The sequence below is a fragment of the Mastacembelus armatus genome, chromosome 14 (assembly GCF_900324485.2).
Source record: "Mastacembelus armatus chromosome 14, fMasArm1.2, whole genome shotgun sequence".
In the NCBI taxonomy this organism is placed as follows: domain Eukaryota; kingdom Metazoa; phylum Chordata; class Actinopteri; order Synbranchiformes; family Mastacembelidae; genus Mastacembelus; species Mastacembelus armatus.
In genome coordinates, this window is record NC_046646.1 from 16,607,343 (window position 1) to 16,630,999 (window position 23,657).

The 23,657-nt window shown below is 39.5% G+C and overlaps 2 protein-coding genes across 6 annotated transcripts; one reads left to right on the forward strand and one right to left on the reverse strand.

Moving 5' to 3' along the window:
- The first annotated feature begins 9,091 nt into the window (after positions 1 to 9,091).
- Positions 9,092 to 20,452, forward strand: supt20 (SPT20 homolog, SAGA complex component). Of its 4 annotated transcripts, none has more exons than XM_026328214.2 (24): positions 9,092 to 9,235; positions 9,627 to 9,736; positions 9,849 to 9,884; positions 10,054 to 10,179; positions 10,867 to 10,993; positions 11,078 to 11,181; positions 11,331 to 11,447; positions 11,609 to 11,662; positions 11,807 to 11,946; positions 12,077 to 12,233; positions 12,646 to 12,702; positions 12,843 to 12,917; positions 13,479 to 13,648; positions 13,736 to 13,768; positions 13,881 to 13,992; positions 14,115 to 14,220; positions 14,357 to 14,512; positions 15,045 to 15,357; positions 15,432 to 15,547; positions 15,785 to 15,837; positions 16,475 to 16,579; positions 17,208 to 17,298; positions 18,010 to 18,098; positions 19,460 to 20,452. In XM_026328214.2, exons 2-24 carry the CDS (start codon positions 9,734 to 9,736, stop codon positions 19,604 to 19,606), a joined length of 2,487 nt encoding a protein of 828 aa, XP_026183999.1. In that variant the 5' UTR covers positions 9,092 to 9,235; positions 9,627 to 9,733; the 3' UTR covers positions 19,607 to 20,452. The 4 variants fall into 4 exon arrangements, with proteins under 4 accessions (XP_026183999.1, XP_026184000.1, XP_026183998.1 ...); XM_026328215.2 differs by having other exon boundaries at positions 9,150 to 9,194; positions 15,435 to 15,547; XM_026328213.2 differs by having other exon boundaries at positions 9,151 to 9,194.
- exosc8 (exosome component 8) lies at positions 20,387 to 23,507 on the reverse strand. 2 transcript variants are annotated; one of them, XM_026328218.1, is made up of 11 exons: positions 23,444 to 23,501; positions 22,998 to 23,034; positions 22,522 to 22,585; positions 22,373 to 22,446; positions 22,238 to 22,283; positions 21,961 to 22,066; positions 21,810 to 21,855; positions 21,616 to 21,712; positions 21,295 to 21,415; positions 21,099 to 21,205; positions 20,387 to 20,610 (listed from the first exon to the last, which is right to left on the reverse strand). In XM_026328218.1, exons 1-11 carry the CDS (start codon positions 23,458 to 23,460, stop codon positions 20,492 to 20,494), a joined length of 834 nt encoding a protein of 277 aa, XP_026184003.1. In that variant the 5' UTR covers positions 23,461 to 23,501; the 3' UTR covers positions 20,387 to 20,491. The 2 variants fall into 2 exon arrangements, with proteins under 2 accessions (XP_026184003.1, XP_026184002.1); XM_026328217.2 differs by having other exon boundaries at positions 22,373 to 22,585; positions 23,444 to 23,507.
- Between the last annotated feature and the right edge of the window lie 150 nt (positions 23,508 to 23,657).

The following is a 23,657-nucleotide window of genomic DNA, read 5'->3' on the forward strand; positions in this document are numbered from 1 at the left end:
CATTCACACATCCATGTGTCTGTTCGCAGCATGTTAATTAAAACTGAGCTGTGCCACATGTGAAAAAAGAGCCACACTAGAAGTAAAAGCAATGCAGCAATATGAAAAAAACTCACAAGTATCAATTACTGACAAAGACAACACCTCAGTTTTATGTTAGTGGCAGTGATGAGAGTGAAGAAATAAATGCATCTGGTCATGTACTGCTTTCTTTATGGGAATTTCACTTCCTGGAGACTTAACTCACTGAGCTCATTTTCAGAAGAAGGGAGAGAAGCTTCCTACTTTACACAGAGCAGTTCCAACGTGTTCATTTGATAACTGGCACAACACAAAGGCGTAGGCAGAAGTGAAGTCAGTGGTGGCATGTTAGGCATTTTCAGCCATAGCTTTCCTGTTTCTTCTCTGTTATTTGAGTAATCACAGTATTTTTATGAGCCTGTTGCATTTATAATTCCTTGAAGTTTCTCTCTAAGCACAGTTTAGGGAGTTCATGAAGTCTAAGAAATCAAAACCATCTGAATGATAAATGGTGCTGTAAAACAATTGTGTATTTGTTTTGATTGCCAAAAAACAGTGAAATAAACAGGGAGACGCAAATGCCTATTCCTTCAGCCAGTAAAGACCTCATTACACAATAAATCAATCAAGGCTGTTGTTTCATATGGCTCCACAGGGGAAATGCATCCAAGACTAATAACCACACCATGCTAATCTACTAAATTAAATAGCATTTGTCAAGCTGGACTACCATTACTATCCATTACTCACTCTTTCCCCCCAGCCTCTTGAATCCCCATCCCCTTCTATACATATCCTTTGGTTCTCTCTGCTGTTTCTGGATGATATCCGTTATCCGGTCATCCAGCAGCTTTTGTACAGGTTCTCTGCACTGCTTCAGTACAGAAACCTGTGCCAATCATATAATCTGCTACATGAACATGCCATTAACCACAAAATGTCATATTTTTTTAAATGTAGACCCAAGGTCTGCCAACAAGCTTGTGCAATTAAAGAGGGGCAGCTGCCAAATGTGTGATCTCAGTGGGACTACAACCTGACAAATGCTACTCTGGACAAAAGATGGAATTCTGAGAATTTTTCAATTCCTGTGGGCCTTTGGGAAAACTGAACGTGAACAACTGGCCTCTATCTTATTCTTTCCCTCTCTCTCTGAGCTCTATACCTTCTCTCTATAATGGGTGATGTCCACTTAGACCTTAGAGAGAAAAACTGCTGTTGCTGAGGAATAACTCTAAAAACTGAACTCATTTCTGTGTATGTTTCGAGAACGTCACAGGAACAGAGGCTTTTAAACTGAAGATCAGTTGTATAATTGAAGACAGACTTTGGAAAACCCACTTCTTTCTCTCATCTGTTTTGCCATATGGTACATAATTACACTGTTCCAACACACTACTTTCTCTGAGTTCTCAAACAACTCTGCTAAAATACACAGTTCCAAACATATCATCATATCTGACTTAGAGTAAATATTGAAAGTAAACTGAAGTTACACAATTAGCCCAAACTGAAATACTGCTGTTTTGTTAAACATTATAGACTACACTACCAGATATGTAAAGAGAAAGCCATTTGGTCGGCTGGTGGCTGCAGGGAGACAAATGGCTTTCTCTGTAGGTCTCTTGCTCTTCTCTAATGTGAAATCATAAGATTTTTCTTCAGCACTGTAATCCTATACAACACAACAGAGTATCTCATTGTTCGGAACAATAGCTGAGTCAGAAGCTCATGGCGTGCAACATCCAGATATGCAGCTATAATCCCCTCTGGGCCACAACTGGACCCTATAAACTAGTGACTGGTGGCTCTCGGCTCCACAAAGCTGTTGTTAGCTTTTCCCACTTTCATAAAGTAACAATAATCTGTTTGTCTCATTCATTTTGTACATACAACAACTTTTTTTCTTCTTTCTCTCTGAAGTTTTAATCAGAATGCAAGATGATGAGAAGTGAGAGTTAATGCACGTGAAGTTCACAGACTAATGTGTGGCCACACAAAGTGGTGACATTTTAGGATGTTCATTTATCTTCAAAACAAACTGCAATTTGTTTAAATAAAATATACATAAAAAATGTTCAGTATAAATGAATTTCCATTTAAATTAGTTGTATGTTTCTATGCTTTTACATCCCCTTAAGTGCATGAAATTGTCAGTATATACAATGAAACATGTATAACACTTGATAAATTTTTATTTTCTACAATACAGTTTTGCTCCATATACTCCATATCCTCCAGAGAATTATTTCAGTTGACAATCAGGTTTTGACAGTTTTGCAGTTGGAAAATTATGACAGCCTTTGACTTGGGCCCACGTTCATGTCATAAATTCCCACACATTCCATTCGTCATCTCTTTGTTCAAGAGAACAAACAGACTGAAATGGAAAAGTCTTCTTTCCTACAGTTCAAAGGTCTATCAAGGTCAGATAGGCGTGAAAAAGAGTCAGTCTAAAAAGTGCAGCCAAGGCGAGTAGGCGTAGATGTAGGCACAGCATATTTAAAATAATGTCAACTGCTTATAATACTAGGTAAAGAATTTGTTTCTCCCATTCCCACTGGACTGTTAGTCTGTGCCTGACATTTACACACTAAGTGATATTAAATGATCCACCAGCCTATTCACTTCATTTATGTAATCTCCCATCTCCCTTTCTCTCACTAATGTGTGCTTGTTTGTGTCACCATTACTCTTGGACTGGAAAAGAGTTCAGAGCTCACAGTGCAGCAAAATAATAATGACATCTGGATAAAGTATCCCTGTGTTGTTAGTGTGAGAAGCTTTCTTATTTTTTTATGGTGAGTGATCTATCATGCCTGAACAATTTTGGATTTGAAATCCTTCAACTGCTTTAGCTAAAAAGTCTACCACATGTCCTGAACTGGGAAAGACATTATTCTATTCTATTTCCCTGCAGGTTTGTTTCTCATTATTAAGCTATGATTTTGTTAATGTATTTTTTGTTTTCAGTTATTACGTTTTTAATCATGTATGTTATGACTCATCAGAAGCAAATGCTTGATAAAGTTCAAGGGACACAGATTCAATCCAGTACATTTGTATGTGCACTACTGGAGATGAAAGTAAAAGTAAATAAAAAGAAGCTGACACAACTTCATCTTAACTCACTTTAACCATGAGCCAATGCCCAAATACACGACATTTTTATCTAGTGTGTTATTCATAAAAAGGCAAGAATGATTACTTGAAAGGAAGAGCATATTTATGAGCTATGTGGCCTTTGCAGTATTGCATTTAAGTGTCTTGACTGCAAAGGACACATACAACATCCATAGCAGATTAGAGAGGACAGCTGCTACAAACAAGTCCATTTCAAAACAGTAAAAAATACTGGCCACAGACAGTGTTTGGAATATAATAGAAAACAAAATATGGAAGCCTTACTGGAATAAGAACTGCACACGTTTATTGTACCTTCTATCTACAACCAAAATAGCCTCTTCCCTGTTATCTCAGCTTGGATGAACTTATGAAACCAAGAGCTGTTTACATTTTAATCAAATTGCTGTTAACATAAATGTCCTACACAATAAGTCATCACTATTGGCTACATTCCCCCTCCACTTTGCCAGTGTGCACCTGGGATGCACTGAATAATTAATTTCATATCCTAGTTTGGACATGAATACACTCAGAGCATCCACCATTCTCCACAGGACTGCAATGTAGGAACTATGTTATGGGCTTACAGCTATTAAACTGTCACTTTTTATTTTTTTGGGAAAGGCTCATTTGTATAAAAAACATTACCACATAATACCTTGATTTAAGACCAACTCTCTCAGACATATTGATGCTTTCATCAGCTGTTACTTTGTCCAGAATAACTTCAACACCATAGAAAAAGTGGTCAAAATGTGTACGAAACAGATTTTAGTCTGAAAAAAGCACATTTTTCTTTTGTTTGACTGCAGTTAGGAAACTGTAGTTAATGAATGACATTCAATAAAATCAAAAGAGAAAACGGTTGCTGCACATCTGAAAGTCTGCCAAACATTTTTCTTCACAAGAGAATTTTATAGAACACCTGGAGTCATAAATGTCCTTGTCATCACAACAGACCCTATCTCACTTCTAATACTGCATTCATAATAAACATGCCAGCCCTGCAGTTACTTTTGTAGGTTTATTTGACTCAGCTTATTGAATGAATTATGGAGTTAAAACACTTTCATATGGTCCAAATCCAGTATGGAAGACCTGTTTACATTTATGAATGCAGACACCATGTTTCTGCGGCATACTGCCATATTTTAGTCTCATAAACCTGTCTTTTTTCCATTAAGGTTTTCTCCAATAGAATATCCAGCTCTTCAGCTGTTCAGTGTTATATGCTAATTCATTCCAAGTTTCAGCGAAGCAGTGTACACTGCTGTGGACGTAAACGAGTTATTAAGGATGTATGTCAGTTGAACACCACAACCTGTTTTTTTTTTTAGAATATCCTAGATGAAAACCAGTCAGAGGAAAAAGCTCCAGAGATGGTGCTGTCAGTGTGAAACCCCCTTTTTTTTAATCTTCATAAAAACATAGTCAGTAGTCCATCCATGTGATTATGGGATTTTTAAAAATCACTGTCCCATAAACTACCATTAAAAATAATTACTCAACTAAGTAAGACTGGGAATTGAGTCAATCAAGAAACATCTATATTTATTACTCAATCAAACTAATTTTGGCCACATGACATCCTGACCTTAGCATACTAAAGAAACTTCAAAAATTCAAAAGCTTTTGAAATATGGCTGACCCCAGGCAAGCCCTGTCATGTATGCGGACTCTTAGCTCTTGAAAGAAATAATCTGTGTGTGTGTGTGTGTGTGCGTGTGTGTTTGTGTGTGCGTGCGTGCGTGTGTGTGTGCTCTTGTTTTTCTATTCTGTGATATCCGTGACATATCACTTTACCACGTGGGGACCAGTTTTCGCAATGGGGACCAGGTCTCAGTCCCCACGGGCACAAGCATTGCAATCAATAGAAAACAGCCTCCTGATATGCCTAGTGCAGTTTATTTTAAAAAGAAAATTGGCCCCCAGAGGATTGATTTTCCAGACATTTGTGTTTTGCACAGTGCCCTGAGTGGTCGTTGATGGTATTGCAAGTGTGTGAATTTGCAGTGGTGGGGCCCATTTTCCTGACAAAGTGTTAAAGTGTGCATTTGAGAAAACTATATTTAATCAAAATTATTATAGTTTGCACACTTTATATTAAAAATCTTTTTATGATATAAAATTAATTTGCATAAAATCAGCAAGGGAACCCATGTAATCATTAAAACCACAAATTTTAAAATTACAAATAAAACAAATTATATATATATTGGATGTATGGATGTAATTGTTAAATTTGCCTAAAGCAACAATTAACATTTAAAATAACATAATAATTATATATAAATAATATTTCTATCAAAATTGCTCAATCACCCAGCAAAGTTACTCCAATACCTAGGCTGCGGGTCTGGGGTGGCTGGAGGCTGAAGTGGAACAGCTGCGGCTTCTTTGGCATGCTGACTGTGTCTACAGGTTAGGACTGACTTATGTATGGACTACATTCCCCAACCGCAAATGATGAATTATTTTCGCAGTTATAGCTGACAGTGATACAACTTTTAATATACAGCACAAACATACACCCATATGATGTGTAATTTTCCATTATACTTGAAACTTATGTACTCCTATGTAATGAGTAATTTAAGTTTTGTTTTGGTGTTATCAGGAGAAGATGGCACAAAACACGCCGGCACATTTGTTGACTCCTGAGGGTTAATGAAATGTGTTTCTAATGCTTTATTTTGTCAAACTGTAGAATCAAAACCATCGATTCCAGGACTGAACTATGTAGATAACAGACCAAATTATATAATTCATGGAAAGGTATTTATATAGCTAAGTTTTTTTTAAATACAGAAAAACTTACTATAAGGTCTCATATATTTTTGTAAATCTGTTTTAAAATGGACAAGTATCCCAGTTATGATTGGGTTTTTGAAATATGCATTATATTTGATCAAATTAATAAAATTCAGTGATTACTAAATCTTTTAAATTGGTTTAATTTTGTTTTTTTCCCCTGTGTTTTCTTAGAAACCTCAAAGAGTAGGACCTGGTCCCATGAAGAAGTTCAGGCTGTGGAAAAGACTGGCTGTCTTTAGTCTGGCAAAGTACCAGGAAAAGTCACACTGTTGCCTGTATCAAGGCTTCTCCAATGGCACTGAGAAACAGAACTTGGCAAGCCATTAAGTTCTATATTAAAAATCACATCACTGCTGTTCGCCGTGACCGTGCAAGGAGGAAATGAACACACACTTATATTAAGGCATATTGTACTTTGCACTTTTCATTCATTTGAAGCCTTATTGTTAAAATGTTAATGACATTTGGCATTTTTTTCAGTGTTCAGAAACTGAAAGAATGTGGACAAAATTAATTTATTTATTCATTGATTTATTTTTGTTACAAACAGTTGCATACAAATGTTTATACTGTGGCCTTTTGTCAGAAACATGGCTAAAGTTGGAGTGGTTTCCAATTTTTTCATTTTACAATTGAGAAAACATCTCCAAGTCCATGTCCAAATAATTAAAGGTCTTTGCTTTATCAGGTGTTTTTTTTTTTTTCTAAAAAATTGTATTTTGGAAACTCTTTCTGATGCATTGAAAATACTGTTCATGGTACACTTGTAGTTGGCAGAAAAGTCCTCAAGTTTTTTCATTTTTTTATAAAACAACAATTTTATTTAAAATATACATACAGTTAAAACAAAAAAATATAAAAGTGAAGAAACAGCACATAAAAATCCATCCATTATCTATACCCGCTTATTCCTTAACCAGGGTCACAGGGATCTGCTGGAGCCGTCACACACTCACACTTACTCCTATGGACAATTTAGAGTCACCAATCAACCTGATATGCATGTTTTTGAACTGTGGGAGGAAACCCACACAAGCATGGGGAGAACATGTCAACTCCACACAGAAAGGCTGGGTTGCAAACCCAGGACCTTCTAGCTGTGAGGCACGGTGCTAACCACTCAGACACCATGCTGCCAAGCACATAAAAATGCTAAATTAAAAAAATAATTTACATTTAGACTTTAGAGTCAAATTACATTTTGTAAATAATGTTAAACATGTCACAACTAAGAATCTTAACTGGTACCGAGGTCAGAGAAGTCAACCATTTTTTTTATTACCTATTTAATTTTGTTTGCCCAACATTAATGTAATAATATACAGAACCAATCATATTTTGGAGGGGCTAAAAGTCAGGTATGATACCCATGGGGCAGCAGAAGCATGAATTTAGCATGAATTTCAAGAAACATGAATTTAGCATTTAAAATCACATCTCTAAATTCTTATTCAGAAAGGGTGGATCCCACGAGGACTGTCCCAGTCATGGGGCCCCACCATGTATTAAAAATGTGTGTGTGTGTGTGTGTGCAACAGGTGAGGATTGGTCCTAACTGAGCTCCACCCAGGACATTTCTGTCCTCATAAAGAAAATACTTAATACTGTTGAGACGTTTAAATGGAAAATACATTTTCCAGAAGGACAGGAGGCAAAAGCAAAGCTGGTCATTATGCTTAAATGTTACTTTTCTGTCATGTGCTTAAATGTGCTTAAACAGCATTGTAATAGTTTTGACAGGTTCCTAAGAGCACACAAAGATTTTTATGTTTGTGGAGCTAATGTCAGAGGTAAAAAAAAATTTGGGTAACACCTGAAGGAAAACTATAATGTTTACATTTGTAAAAAGTTTTAAAAAGTCACGTGTATCCTGGCTCTAAACCTGTGATTCATTCTCTGCTCTCTGGACATTTAATACACATTCAGAGATAATATCCAAAACAGTTATTTACATTACAGACACAAGCTTTGGTCATTTTAAAGTCTTACAGATCTTCTTATTCCTGTTTTTCTTTATGTGGCTGCTGATGCACTGCTCTACTGTGGCTTTTAGCCTAATGAATCTGCTATCCTGCTCTTCCCCCTACTGTACAATTATGGAATTTTGACTTACCAAAAAGTAGGCTATATATTATATATAGCCTGAGAATATAAGTGAAGATAATAATAGTTGGTTTTCATCATCTTTTAAATGTGTCAAAATGTAAGAAATCTTTCAAAATTTAGAAGGCTAATTCTTCAGAGCAACAAAATCAAATGCACACATTGGACACTTTTTAAACAACAAAACTTTACAGCCTTCATAATGAGCACAATGTAGTACACTGTAACAATAGCTATTACATACTTTATTTCTATCCCATTCATTCTTTTAGTACCTTCAATAATCACTTTTTGCCACTTACATTTCATCACCTTTTTATTAGATTTGTTCTTGCATTGTTTATTTTATTCTCTTCCCCTTTTGATTGGCAACAAAAACTAGTAATGTCAAATGCAGAATATGAACACCAGCTCCTGTTACTTTTTACCCTACAATTGTTGGAAAATGTAATAGCTAAACTGTTTAAGCACAGGTTACACTCTAGCTGATTAATACTGATGTTAATTGGCTTTTTTAAGACCTTCAGCTTCAGTTTTCTTGTGTTTTATAGTTCATGGTCGATGTCCAATGGATCACTGTCCTGTTGCAGAAACCAATGTCTTTCAGATGCACTTTCTTAACTGATGAATGGCTTTTGTATTCAATTTTCTGAATTTAAAGTTGGAAATTATTTTTCCATCTCTCTGTGCAGTGTTCCTGTGCCAACGGCTGGCAGTGGAAAGTTAGGAAATAGGGCCTACTGACTTTGTGAGGTGCCTGAACTTTTGCAAATGCAACAATTAGTTTTATTTCTTATTCTTTAGGTTTGGGAAATAAATAAATAATCGAATTAAACATTTTCAGGAGAGACTGCATTTGACGTGTTTGCTGCAGAGTTTTGTTTAATTCTTTTTACTTTATAAATCAACAAAATGTATGTTAAGTGTAAGGGAAAGTTGGCCGTTCGCAGTAAAGTAGACGCTTTGTGTGGCCCCGCCCACCGCCGCTAAAACCGGAAGTTTAGCTGTTGTTGTCACACTGGAAGAAAATGGCTGCCGCTCCGACTTTTTTTCAATGAAGACCCTGAAATTTCTGTTTCATTTCGTTTTCATGCGTTGGAGCTACAGTCGATCGCTATGCAACCTAGAAGGCAAGTCCATCCCATCGGTTGAGATTGACGTCGTTTTATTGGTGTGTGTCTCAGACGACGTAGCATCGTTAGCGTAGCTGGTAACTTAACAGCTTGGAACGGGCTAGCATGCTAGCGTTAGCCACGTTAGCCTCAACGGTCAGCGAGCTTGTTGCTGCCGAGCTGCTCCCTTCACTGGGCTCAGAGGTCACTAACCTCAGAAGCACAGTTTGACCCCGAGACGTTTTTAACTTGCCAGAGCATTAAAACGACAAGTCACTGATAAAACAGATGTTAGAGTTTCGTACGTCAGTCTTCTTCGCTGTTTTGTATGTGGCATCTGATCGAGTGCCAGCCACGCTGTTTGTCTTAACGTGCCGGGCACAGCGAGCGTCTGCATCTCTCAGTGGTATTTACCTGCTGTCTGTTTTTGTCTGGTGGTGCTGCGTGAAGTGCGTGTGCTGCGTCGCTGTGCGGGGTGTGAATGGTCACTTTAGGAAGGTGACAGTGTGGGGCAGAAAGGACAGCATCACTCGCCTTTCAGCTGGTGGTGGAGCACAATGGTAAGTTTGATCTCTCAGCTTCGTTTATCTCCACATATACTTGATGTTTTATATCAGATGAAGTCTTCTCATTGTGACTGATCTGTGCTTCATTTACTTTTGCTTTTCTCAGCAACAAGTTTTGGAATATGCATTGGATCGTGCCGAGGTAAAAGCCCTTATTTCAGCTCTGTGTTTGTGTTTTTGTAAAGAGACTTGAGAGTCTTATAGTGTGTTCTCACAGTCCTGTACACCTATTGAATGTCCCAGCCTGTGTACCACCCACTACCTGTTCTACCACTCATTAATATTAATACAGTGTATTATCTGTTACTCAGTACATTGTTGAAAGTGCTCGACAACGACCAGCCAAAAGAAGAGTTTCATCCAGCGGGAGGAAAAGTTTGTATCAGAAGCTCTATGAGCTGTACATAGAGGAATGTGAAAAAGAGCCTGATTTTAAGGTTTGTATTATGCAACTTGACTCTCTGTTTTCACTTGATAATGTTTTAAAACTTTGTTCATACCAGTCAGTAGTGAAAATTGTAAGACATTATACATTGAACACTTTGTGCAGCACTGCAGTGTTTACAGTAGGCCTGTTTTCTAACTTGTGTTCAGGGTTAGCTTCTTTTATTTGTTTACTGTTGATTAACGAAGCTACTATAGATAGCTAAGAAGGTTTAGATGTATTTGTTAATTGTGAAGTAACTCTAGGTGCTTGATTGATGTAATCATTTATCTTTGTCCAAATCATAAATTGTAATTACTGTACATCAGCAGGAAGTATATTAATACTATGTCCAGTAAGATATTAGAAGTAATGGTGTTGATTTTAATAATTTGCAGGATAATATAAAAATGATGCATATTTGTACATTAGCAATTACTTATCACATAGGTCATTCTATACATAATTATAGGAATTTTATATAAACATTATAAATGTAGTGGTTAAATTTCAATATTTTCTTTTCAAAAAGCAAATGAAACCACTACTTAACAGCTTTAACCCAAGGTAAATGTGGGTGGAAAGTAATAATAACATATTTTTTTCTCACATAAGAGTTGGCATGCATATAACTGTGAAATTTGTCTTGCTAATGTGGCTGATTTGTCTGTTATGTGTTTTGCTTGTTGTCTTTCTAAAGCATTTGAGGAGAAATGTGAATCTACTAGAGAAGCTGGTGTCTCAGGAGTCTGTATCATGTCTGGTGGTCAACCTGTACCCTGGTAATGAAGGCTATTCTTTAATGCTCAGGGGCAAAAATGGATCTGGTAAGAGAAGTCAATAAAGCAGTTACCAAAGCCCACCTACATGTCTTTTTTTTTTTTAAATTATAATCGTCTGTTGTTTTCTAGATTCCGAAACAATCCGTCTGCCATATGAAGAAGGAGAACTGTTGGAGTACCTAGATGAAGAGGAGTTGCCTCCTATACTGGTGGATCTTTTGGAGAAATCACAGGTGTGTATGCAAAACTGCGCATATAATCATTTAGTAGATTTTAAGTTGTATTGCGACTAAATTTAAGTTAAACATGATTTAAATCTTTTGTATTTGAACCCCTTCGTATCTGTCTGTGGGTTTGGCGCCTGCTGTGTATAATGTCTCAGGTGAACATCTTCCACTGTGGCTGTGTAATAGTAGAGGTGAGAGACTACAGGCAGTCAGGAAATACCAAGATGCCCACTTATCAAAGCAGACACATCCTTCTACGGCCAACCATGCAGGTAAACCACCAGAATACAGGGAAAACCTCTCTCAGGTTGACCAAAACAAACTAAAACTAATAGTCAAATAATATCTGATCAAACATGAGTTGGACCTGGAATGATTTAAAAAGTATTAACCTACAAAAAGCCTTCCTTATACCTGTGTTTTTGCCCTGTAGACTCTGATCTGTGATGTCCATGCCATGACCAGTGACCACCACAAGTGGACACAGGTAAAGTGTCATGTCATTGCCATCTGAGTGAGAAACATTGCCTTGGTCTGCCCTTTTTCGATCCTCTCTTGCATGTCTTGAATCCTTTTAGCATCAGAACATGGCCCAGGTGCTTTTCTATAGCATCTGTTTTCTCTACTTTAGGATGACAAATTACAGCTGGAGAGTCAGTTGATTTTAGCCACAGCTGAACCTCTGTGCCTGGACCCCTCCATTTCTGTCACCTGCACAGCAAACCGCCTGCTCTATAACAAACAGAAAATGAACACTCGGCCCATGAAACGGTACTGAATGTTCTCACCAAGGTTGAAATCATTCCACTTTGAATATGGTCATGGCAGGAAAAAAAAATCTCATCTATGACTGTTTTCCATATTGAATTAGAAGACACATACGTCTTTGTTTGCATGATAGGTGTTTTAAAAGGCACTCTCGAGCTGCACTGAACAGGCAGCAGGAACTGTCCCATCTGCCCCTGCCCCCACAGCTACGACTGTATGACTACCTGCAGAGGAGGAAGGAGAGGAAGCCTGCTCCTGTCATAGACCTAAAGATCTCAAAGATCGGAAACGTGAGTAGTGATGTGAGAGCTTATCTACATGCAGGTACAATGAGGTTGACTGAGGCTGTTTACCTTTTGGTAGGTCTGCCCATGATAAAATTTGTTTACGCATTTAGCCCCTCCCCCATCTGCCTGTCCTTCACAGTACTAATATACAAAAAGAAACTGCTGATTCCTAAATGTCTTTGTTAAAACTGATATATTAGAGCACACTTAAAATTGCTAGAAAAACAAGTGAAAGCAAGCTGATATTTCAGTACTGCATCTTTTCTGTTTAGCACTGTTGAGAAACATGTCTTAACCTACTTCAGCATAGGTCAACGTGTACTGTCATAGTGCTCTGTCACTTGGTATTGCTCATACCATTTTTTGTTTTTCTTTGCTGCTGTCACCCTGGCTGCTCCACTGTCACTGCTTGCAGTGTGTTGACATGTGGAAGCAGAGCAACTGCCAGCTCACTGTACCGAAGGAAATTGATGTAAGTAGACCAATGTTCCACTAGAACACTGTCACTTAAACAACTGAGCCAGCACCACTTAAAACCCACTCAGCTGAAAGGCAGGCAGTTATAATGTGAGGCATACAAAACCAGATAGATTTGTTTGTGTGTTGCTGTAGGTGGAAAAGTACGCTGTGGTTGAGAAATCCCTGCAGTTGGAAGACTCTCAGACCACTGTGATCTGGCCTGCTGAGGTAAGTGCGACACTAGCATTAACATTCTTTGATAGTGCAGATCTGTCATGGCTGCTTGTTGTTATAAATAAGCAGAGATTAGTTGCATGTCGTCTGTCATTTTCCATGGCAACAAACTCCAATTGGTCTTTGTTGACCTCCTAAATTATGCAAATGACCACACCAACTCTTGGTACCAAAAATGTATGAACAGAGAAAAGATCTTATACAAGACCAATCTACCTTAAACACATTCATGTGGAATAATCAGCCATAAACACTACTCAGCTCCAGCACAAAATATGGAACATAGCTGAATTTAACATGTGCTTCTGCTACTCTGGAAAAAATGACCACACCACACCACGCTGCAGATAGACCGTGACAGGGACATTGCTGTTATCCTTAAATGGAACTAGATTGTTTTTCACATATTTCCAACATACCTCATCCCTAATGAGATTTAGCAGCTTACTGTGGCCTGTGAAACCGTTTGGTAAATGCATACATGCAAAGCTAATTTATTCTGCATGTCATCCAAGCCTCTTTCATTCAGTTGTCTTTGTCACTTTGTTTATGCAGGAAATTGTAGATGACTACACATTTGAATGTGAGGTGGGGGGCCAAGCACAGAGGACCAAGGTGTCTATCTTCCAGTCAATGGGAGACCCGCTGGTGTATGGGAAAATCTACTGCACTAAAGAACCAAAAGCAGAGGATGACAGCACAGACCTAAAGCTTATACATCCCCCGTAAGGACAGTCTGTGGGACCAGTTTACTTTTCATGACTACATGTGAAATGACAATAAACTCACTCATATTTGCCTCTCATTTCTAGCTTCCTCATAGGCTCAAAGAAAGATGCAGACAGGTGAGACACCGTTTTGTCTTTTGTTGACAAGCTAATTCTGTCAAATACACAGTTTTTAGGGACATGCTGCTGGAGAGGATGGTATAAATATTGTGTTATATCTGTTTAATAGGTTTCTTAGTCAGTACAAAGGAGTGTATGAGAGAGAAGTGAAGTGTCAAGTCAAAATGTCCCATAACTCAGGCAATGTGGGACAGGGGCCTCCCTCCCCCAGCAAAGATGAGGTGAGTGCTGCTTTACTGGGATGTAGAGACCTAAGTTGGTGGAACTTGCTTAGACTCACTCAATGAAATTGTTTTTGTGATGCACTTTGGTGCTAAGAAAATGGCTAAAATGTGATTTGCAGGCTGATGGTATTTCTCCATTGGTCCAGACGTCTGTGTTGGGAAAAGGGGTGAAGCACCGACCCCCTCCCATCAAGCTGCCTTTAGGATCAGGCAGCAGTTCCTCAGGTAGGTCTCCTAAAAGATTAGGTGTAAATGTGGAATACCTACACAGTCAAACTCCCTCTTTAAAAATAGTAGACTATCTTCATACTTCCAGTTGATGCAAAGGGTGCAGTAAATATGTCAATTTAATTTTCTTCAGGTAATCCATATAGTTCACAAACCACCAGTGGTCTACTCAAGTGTCCTACACCCCCTCCAGCCAAAAGCCAGTCTCTGAACAGGAAGCACTCCATGGAGCTGGGCCAGGTGGGCCTGCTGTCACCTGCCTCCCTCTCCCCCATGGGCTCCACACAGAGTGAGTACAGCCAAGGCTGGCTAACTGCTTGTTTTCATCGGGCACACTCACAGTTGTGAAAGCCAGTTGTGTAATGTATTCCATTGGCTCCAGATGTGGAATTTTTAAATTTATGAAGATGACTTTGACAAGTGTCCAAGTCTTAAGAAATGTGGATGAAGAAAAAATATCATAAATTGTCTAACTGGAACTTGGCAAGGATTTTGCATCACTGCATCAACTATTTTCACTATAGTTTACCGAAAACACAGAAGGTTTTATCATATCATAACCAACTCCCATGCAAATAGTCTGAAAACAGGGTGAAGTTTTAATGTAACTGGAGCCTCAGAATTGAGTTTTGTCTTTTCTGCTGTTATTCAGGAGGATTGTCATAAATATGCAATATCAAAAAATGATTCTCAGAAAAACTGTATTATTTTGTCATACTCATGTTACTCTTCCTTACAAACATGTATCGTATCACCTGCAGAAAAGCTCACATACCCTTTTTAATAGTTTTGTTTGTTTGACATATTTCCCCTCTCCGAAGGATCGGGGACCCCCAAGCCATCCACACCCACACCCACCAACACGCCGTGCTCAACCCCACACCCCACAGACTCCCTCAATGCTCCTCTCTCTGTGACCCCTACCCCGTCAGACCCTCCCATGGTTCAGAACCAGTCGCAGCCTGCCCTCCTTGCGCCTTTCGCCCAACAGCAGCTGGCGCTAAGCCAGCCCCTGCCTGTCATGACCATTCCCCTGCCCACTATGGGTACATCCATCACCACAGGTACCACCTCGTCACAGGTCATGGCCAACACTGCAGGGCTCAATTTCATCAATGTGGTCAGCTCCGTCTGGTAAGAAAATAAATAGCCTCTGATACAGCTACTTGCTATAGGATTTTTGTGATGATGTTGTACCATTTCTGTAGCAGTCCTCAGACCTTGATGAGTGGCTCCAGTCCAATGCTGGGTCCAAGCTTTAACCTGAGTGGAATCCTGCCACCTGCGGGGCTGATGTCCACCATGCAGTCTGCAGCAGAGACTGGTAAGAAGTTTCACTGCCTCCGCTAATGTATTACCATAATTGTTTTGAGCAGTCCAACCTATTGAAAACCCTCCTGAAAAATCTTGTTTAAAGGAAAGAATTCAACCAATTCAAAGAGAGATCCAAATGTATTAACTGCGTGGGTGCACAAACAGGAGTCATAGGTGTAAAAGAAACATTCACAGAAAAGGTGTTTGTACTGTTCTATGTGGTGAATGTAACCAATTTGTGTTGCAGGGAGTCCTTTTGGCCTGAACAGCAATGCTGGGTTGAGGCCACTGAACCTACTGGTATGAGTCTGTACCTATTAGTCTGTAACACTGTTAGAAGCATGCACTTGGTATTTGTTTGACATGATGACTTTGTCCTGATCCTGCACCTGTGGTACCACACCTCAGAGTAGTGATGAATTCAGTGTGAATCCACTCCTCTTAATTTCCTCACACCTCCTTTTCCTACATCTCACTACATGTGTCATGCAGTGAATACTCTCATGTTGTTCTAGTACCACTAGTACATACATATTTTGTATGTGGTGGACTAGTGGACTCTCCCAGTATTAGTGACACCTCCTACCTGTTGTCATGCAAAGAGTCTCTTAGGAAAGTCTTTGCTGGGGGAGGTCAGGGAATAGCTTAGCAAGAACAAAGAGGATTATATGAGTATAGTCACAGATGGCCCCTTTATAGTCTTTTATAATTTTGATATTCTGCTAGTCATAGTGGTCTAGTTACCCTGTCTTGTTTAATTGCTGTGTTAATTCTCCCCTTCCCCCTGCTTTTGACCCTTTTTGCTTATATGTGCATCATTCTTTTCCCTCTGCCTGTCCTCTCTCCATATCCTTCCCTTATCTTCATGTTTGTGTCTGTCACACCCCCACTTTTTTTGTTTGCCGGTGTGTGCGTGGTTTGTGTTTTACATTTCCAGATTCCCCCTGGAATTTTTAACTCTCTGCAGCAGCAGCAGCTGTCTCAGTTCTCCCCTCAGCAGAGTCAGTCAGCCACCTCCAGTCCTCAACAGCAGGGGGAGACGGTGAGACACGCACTCACATTTTTATGCAAATACATAACAAGCTCACACATGGTCCAGCAGAATAAGGATGAAACTATATTGACAAGTATGGCTTTAGAACAAGAATTTGAAAGCACTTGAGTCACCCAGCTCAAACCTAGACTTGAGTCATAATGGAAAATCTACAGAATGACTTCGTGGCAGCTGTCGAGATGCTCTTTGTTGTACGAGAGCAAGTTTGAACAAATCTGCAAAGAGTAATGGGAGAAAAGCCCAGAATCCAGCAATTAGACATAATCAAGGCACCGTAGGGCATATCATAACCACTGCCAAAACACCTCAAGTAGCTAATGATTGGAGCAAAGTCACTATGTTCTTTTAAAATGACTTTCAAATGTTTACTAAATTTGTGATTATCTCTTATCTTCTTTTTGTCTTTTACTTGATAAAGTACAGTGCTCTGCATTGTTGAGACCAAAAAGAAAAGTATTAAAAATGGGATAAGTATTGAAAAAAAACAAGTGTGAAATACTGTGATGAGGTGCTCTCACATTACTGCTAAGGTCTATGTAGTCCAGTGATTCTGTGATTTTTGGGAGCTGGTTGTGTGTGATGACCTATCTTGTGTTACGTTTGACTTTCTTTGCAGGGTGACCAGGGGTCAGATCAGAATTTAGGAAACCAGCAAACAGCGGTGATCAACCTGGGAGTCGGGGGCTTCATGTCTTCACAGGCGGCAGGTATGATACATATATATATATATATACACTCACAGATAACACAGACACACATTAAATCCACACACATCTTTAAACGATCTGTGTTCATTCAGTCACGTAACCTCTTTCAAAGGAAACTGACACTATTCCACTAACTAGTACTAATAAGATAAGGTTTACTAATGTATTCATCATCATAATTACCGTATATTAGGCCTCATTGTCTGTAACTAAACATGACCATTTTACTGAAGTTAGTCATTGTTCCTCTCAACGGAGCATGTAACAACTGACAGGAGAGACTCAATTTCCCCTTCTTCTCTGCTACATTTTCTTTTTTCTCTGTTTTTTTTGCCCCCACCCTTATGTCTTTCCCTCTTCCACTGTCTTCCTGTCTTCCTTTTTAACTCCCTGCTCACTTGCACTTTTCTGGCTCATTCCTTTCATGCTGTTTGTTCATAACCCACTTTAAAAAAATCTCCACGCACATGGTCATTTACCTGTGCTGTTGGCCTCCCTGCAATGTTCCCTCTTGTGTCTTGTCTTTCTTTTATTTCACCTCTTTGCTTGTGTGTGGTTATTGTCACCATCCAACCCCTCATCCTCATTAATGTCCTCCTTCTGCTTGTTCGTGCATTTTCTCTCTTCATACTCCATTCCTTCTTTTGCTTCTCTCCCCGTTGGCATTACATCCTTCCCTCTGGGGTTCCCTCTCTCCATCCTCCCCCTTAGTGCTGTCCCAGTTGGGCTGTGGGCTGGACGGGTCTGGGCCCCCGCTGCCTTCTCCAAGGCTTCAGCAGCAGCACCAGCCACAGATCCAAGTAATACAGCAACTTAAACATCTATATACACATATACATGTTTGTAGAAGCCAGACATTGAGATTAGATTCAGCAGCCAACCCTCCATGCCTTCACTTAGCAGGCAGGTGTATGTTGTGCTACACTATAAAACTGTCAGCGAATTAGGTATATCATTATCTAAGCTGTGTATCATTATCTAAGTCTAAACATGACAAGAATGTCTTAATCTTTCTGTAGTACTTTCATCAGACCTGGGTAAAGTTTAAATTGATCATAAAAACACTTTGCAAACAATTTTCTACCCTGTCTCATAAAATATAAATGCATTTGAGAGCTTTGCACATTTAACACATTTGATATAACCAACCATATAGACAAGCGAAAGCATTTTAGTTTAAATCTTTACTGTTTTTTAAAAATAGCCTTTTATATACAATAATACAAATCTCCTAAATGTTTCTACTTCCAATGAATGAACAGTTGTTTTTATTAGCCCAGGTCTGATATTCATCAGAAGTCTTCTTCACCACTTGCCTTCTGGCATTATTTTTGTCTATGTTGTAGATCCACACCATTTACTCCATCTTGTGTTGTATGTTTGGTTAATATGTTGTTTGACATAGCTCACAGCAGTCCCAGTACTCCCAGCAACCAACACATCAAAGCTTGTGGCACTTCCAATGGCAGCAACTAACAGCGTGTCAAAGTGGGAGGCATGTTCTTACAAAGCACTTAGCGACAGTATCTGAAATATTGTCATTGGGTATATACTGTTGAAATTTTGCTGACTGCATCATGGCAGATTAGAGAAGTCTGTCACGCTGCAAGCATGAAGTTTAAGGTGTTGAAATGTCTTTTTTGCCAAGTCAAAGTTGCTGACTTACTCTGAGCAGAAAGCACGGTTGCAAAGCTGCATGTCTGTTGTTGCCAGGATCACGGCCAATAACTTGTCTCTCCAGAACGCCACTGGTGCTGCTTGACTGTATCCTGCCTCACTCCCCAACACCCCTGCCCCGCCCCAAATCTGTACCTTTTCCTTTTTCTCCTTCCCTTCTTACAACCCATTAACCACTCTTCTGTGTTTCTCCGCCCACTCCTCTTGTATGTCATACCAGCCTTTAGTTGAGCTTCACTAACCCATGCTACTTACAATGTAGATGTCTAGGAGTCAAAGCATTCAGCTGGTAATCTAAGATATGATTCATTTCCAGTTTCAGTGAGGCAGTCTGCTAGTGCCAGTGAATGTGTTTAACCATGCTGCAGATGCTTACACACACCTTAGATCCACTGATGAAAACATGCATTATGTTGCTTATTGTAACATATATAATTCGCTTCTGATATTCTCTGTTTTTCATCTTTACTTTTTCACTGGACAGTTGCAATTCTTGCAGCACCAAATGCAGCAGCAGCAAATGGCTATGGGAGCAGCAGCTCCTCAGGGGGGAGCGCCACGGCAACATACCGCCAGCCAACCAAGAAGTAAGAGGAAGAGGAGCACGCCTCAGCCCCTGCCTAAGTCATGATGACTAAAGTCACACTAAAAACCCTTTCCCCAGCTACATGAGGAAATGAATGATTCATACTGTGCTCTTTGTCTGCCTCACTGTGGAGATGGCAGGCAAAAGACTTTTTTGTCCTTTGTTTGTCTTTTTCTAGCTGACAAATTTGTATGTAATGGTTGACAGAGGTTTTGAACCAAAACTATGTCCACCATAAAAACACGGGGGTTTTAAGATGCCCTATGCTTAAAGAACCTTAGTGATATTTTTGAGATGAAACAGAAGAAGATGGTTCTCATAGGTTGCGGGCTCCCACAATAATCAGTTGCCCCTTCAGGAAGACTTTCTTTTCTTTCTTTCTATGGAAGCTCTGTAGACTGAGAGGATCATGAATGCACATTCTCAGAGGATAAGTCATGAGGCTGCCTGATCCTCTTGACTCTGTTTGGTTGACCCCAGTAGAAACTGCCCTTTAAGCATGGATTCCAGCTGAGTTTATTGACACCAAATCATTCAAAAACCATTACATGTGAAAATGCAAATCTGATCTTGGAGTAGTGCCTGGGGGCAGCCCTCTACCTCTCAGTCTGTTGGAAGTCTTTCTTCTGTTAGCAATCCCGGCACAGAGCTCAACCAAGGACTCAAGATCAACATGCAAGACAGTGTACCCGCTTTTGTACAGCACATTTTGAAAAGGCATTTCCTTTTAATTAGTTCTCGAGCCATGAGCATATTCTTACGAGACATCAATTGAGTGTGTGTGCGTGTGAGACATTTCTGGACACTGAGAAATAATTTTTTAAGCAGTCTTTGTCAGCAGTTTTATTGTTATTAAAAAAAAGAATATATATTGACAGTGGAAAATACAGCTTTTAGATAAAAAAAAAAAAAAGCTTTGTCTGTGGCGCATTATTGTGCTGTCTTCACACTGTGTATCACTTTGTTGATGAGTTTCTGAATCTCTCTCTGTCGCACTGCTGCTCGGCTGATGCATTCCTGCAGTTTGTCTCCAGACAGTGATGTCCCACCTGAGGCAGAGTTGAAGATTGTTAGCAGCAGATTGTTTTATGTTTTTACTTCCATTCAAACAAACAGAATATTCAGAGTTACTTGTTGCTACACACTGCTGGTGTTCCTGTCTTACACTCTGCCTGTTGTATAGTTGGGATTCAGTCCTCATTTGTCTAGTGAAAAGCAGTATAGGCAGACTTTGTCTCACTTTCCTCATCACACAAAAGTCAAAGGTACGTTGAGAGATATAAGACATGAAGTCACACTGCTCCCTCCCTTAAACATAGCATTTTTGCTTTGGCATTTAGCTGGGATGTTTTTCGCCCCATACTGTCTAAGTAAAAATAAAACTTAACTGCATAAGTCGTCCCACTATAAACTGGACTAATAGAACTGAAATACAACCCTTGTATTCTAAAACAAACAAAAAACAGCTCTAAGTATAGAGGAGTTTCTTCAGGTCATTAAAGACCATTAAAGGCCTCATTAAAGACCTGTTTCTGACCTGGTTTGTGTACAGAGCAGAGTCGATCCTCCTCATCTGTCACCACAGTGAGCTGAGCAGTTGACAGACTCTCCTCCTCAGCTGTGGGGTCTACGATTAGTATGGAGCTGGAAGCAGAGAGCAGACCATCATCACACTTCTGAATAATGATTACACTTTTTATCCTGGCTACAAAAATAGACAATCATTTACTTACTCATCAAAGACACAAAAAGAGGCACTGATTGGGTGTTTGCGAATATGCAGCCCGTGTCTCTTTTCTAAATTCACCTCTGGTGTACCTGTCTCTGTGTTGATGGTTACCTCTGGGAGTTGTGCTGTGGAGAGCAGGGAAACTGAATTAAAAATACTGATAAACAAGAAGCTGACAAAACAGAGATACATCTCTTTGTGGCCAACGATCCAAAGAATTAGTTCACTAAAACTGGAAGCTGGGTGTGTGCATGAACCTGAGTATACACATATCAGTTACAGTAACGCTGTAACCTTATCGCTACCAGTGTGTTATGGCACATACTGTACTTCAGGGCAGCCAACAGGGCAATGATACAAGCATCCAGAATATTCCCATCATAGTCAAGACATATCATGTCACAGTACAGCACCCAGCAGAGCTGAAACCAAGATCAGCAAAATCAGGACTGGTCATCTTAACATTTACAACAATCACAATCTAACAGCACCAGAGTATATGCAAAAATCTGGATTTACCTTTCCTCTTTCGATGCACAAGTCCTCTGTTTGTATTATGTCAGAGCTACAAAAGCCATTTAAAAAAATAAGTTAGTAAAAGCAGTGGAAAGCATTAGGAGAGCTAACGCACAGCTCATGAAAACTAAGGATGTGTATTCCAGTGCTGCACCTTCCAATTACATCAGCGATGAACTGGCTGGCAGCCTGGGCCTGTTCTCCTGGTGGACCCGGCCGAAATCGAGATGAGCACAGAGGCGGCAGGTCGACGTTGGGCACTAACAAGGATGGAGAGATTGTTTATTTGGACCTCCAGAATCTGCTCATCTATTCATATACAAATTTACACATACACAATGCAGTTGATGGACTTCACTAAATGTATATTCTCACTATGTAAAGTTACAAAAGTATAGGATCTTGACACCTTCAAAGTGTACTGTCCTTACCGATGTAACCTTTACCAGGTGTCTCCACTGCAGGGTTTGCCAACTCCTGAGAGTGATGAGAAACAATAAATCAATCAGACCTGGTCTACACTAACTGAAACAAGGTTTTTAACTGCTGTGCTCCTGATCATTTACCGCTTTGATACCACAGACGACTGTGGTGTTCCCAACTTTCACCAGGGCTGAGCCGTCTGCTGTGGATATGGACCCTGAGCAGAGAGAAAATGACTTCATGTAAACTTTAAGAACACAGTGAACCCAACAGAAACATTGCTGTGTCTCACCTATGTTCAGCGTCGTTGTTCTGAACTCTGACAGCTCCCGTCCATCAGGTCGACAGTTTTCTTTCTAATAAAGAGTTGGAATGTTACATGGCTGCTCAATCTAACATTAGTAATGAACAGGAATGTGTAACTATTCACTGGGGGAAAACAAGACAAAATGTTGGGACTGTGGTGTAGACAGGTTCACATCGGATATTTCGATTTTTTTTCTTTTAGGTATATTGTGTTTTTCCAGTGTTGATTTCAGCTGGTGTTCATCGATTTATTTCCTTTTCTTTTCTCGTATGGGTAACATTTTCCGTACTGTTTTCAAAGCACCAGGCTTCAACACCGGATCATGAGGTGGAAATATCACCTGCTGCAGCATCAGTTACGTTAAATGTGATAATGAAGAGCAAATCTAGTGGGGGACTGATAGTTATCGCTGAATGACTGAACATCCAAATGTTTTGGCGATTTGTGTTTTTATCACTGACCAGAAAACTCCTGTGGTACTCCAGAGGCTCAGCAGTCCTGGTGTATAAAAAGGAGGCAGAAAATAGTTACTGGCTTACATAAACTGTCATAAATGCATATGTGTGCCTGTAATTTAGAAAATTACATCAACGAAAACAAAACTGAAAATTTCCGCGTTAAAATTGATTTTAAAGTAATCATTATTATTTACTATTATTATATATGTATGTAAACTAGCCTACATTTAACGTTGTAACATTACATTACTCCACCCCTGATCATCAGAACGGATATTTCTGATATAACGCATATTAACAGATATGTTAAAGATTTGCCATGTGGACTCTTTAGCACTGACTGATCACATCCAATCTAGCGCTACTGTTACATTCATTACTGTCTTAGCTCAGAATAAACTGAAAAAGTGTTACTTGCGGTGTAACAACCATAGTCTGTGCAATCTTACTTGAAACCAGCCGCCATGATGTTTTGATTAACCACGTGGGTTTGTTGTACGTACTACGGTAGCCGGTATCAGGCTCGGCGCCATGGAGCAAATGCGAATATGGTTATTTGATGTATTGCGGTCAAAACCCACCCCGGTCCACCAGGTGTCAGTAGACGTGTCGCTGCAGGCTGCTCGGTGCTCTCTTGCCTTAAACTGATGATGTGTCGAGAAA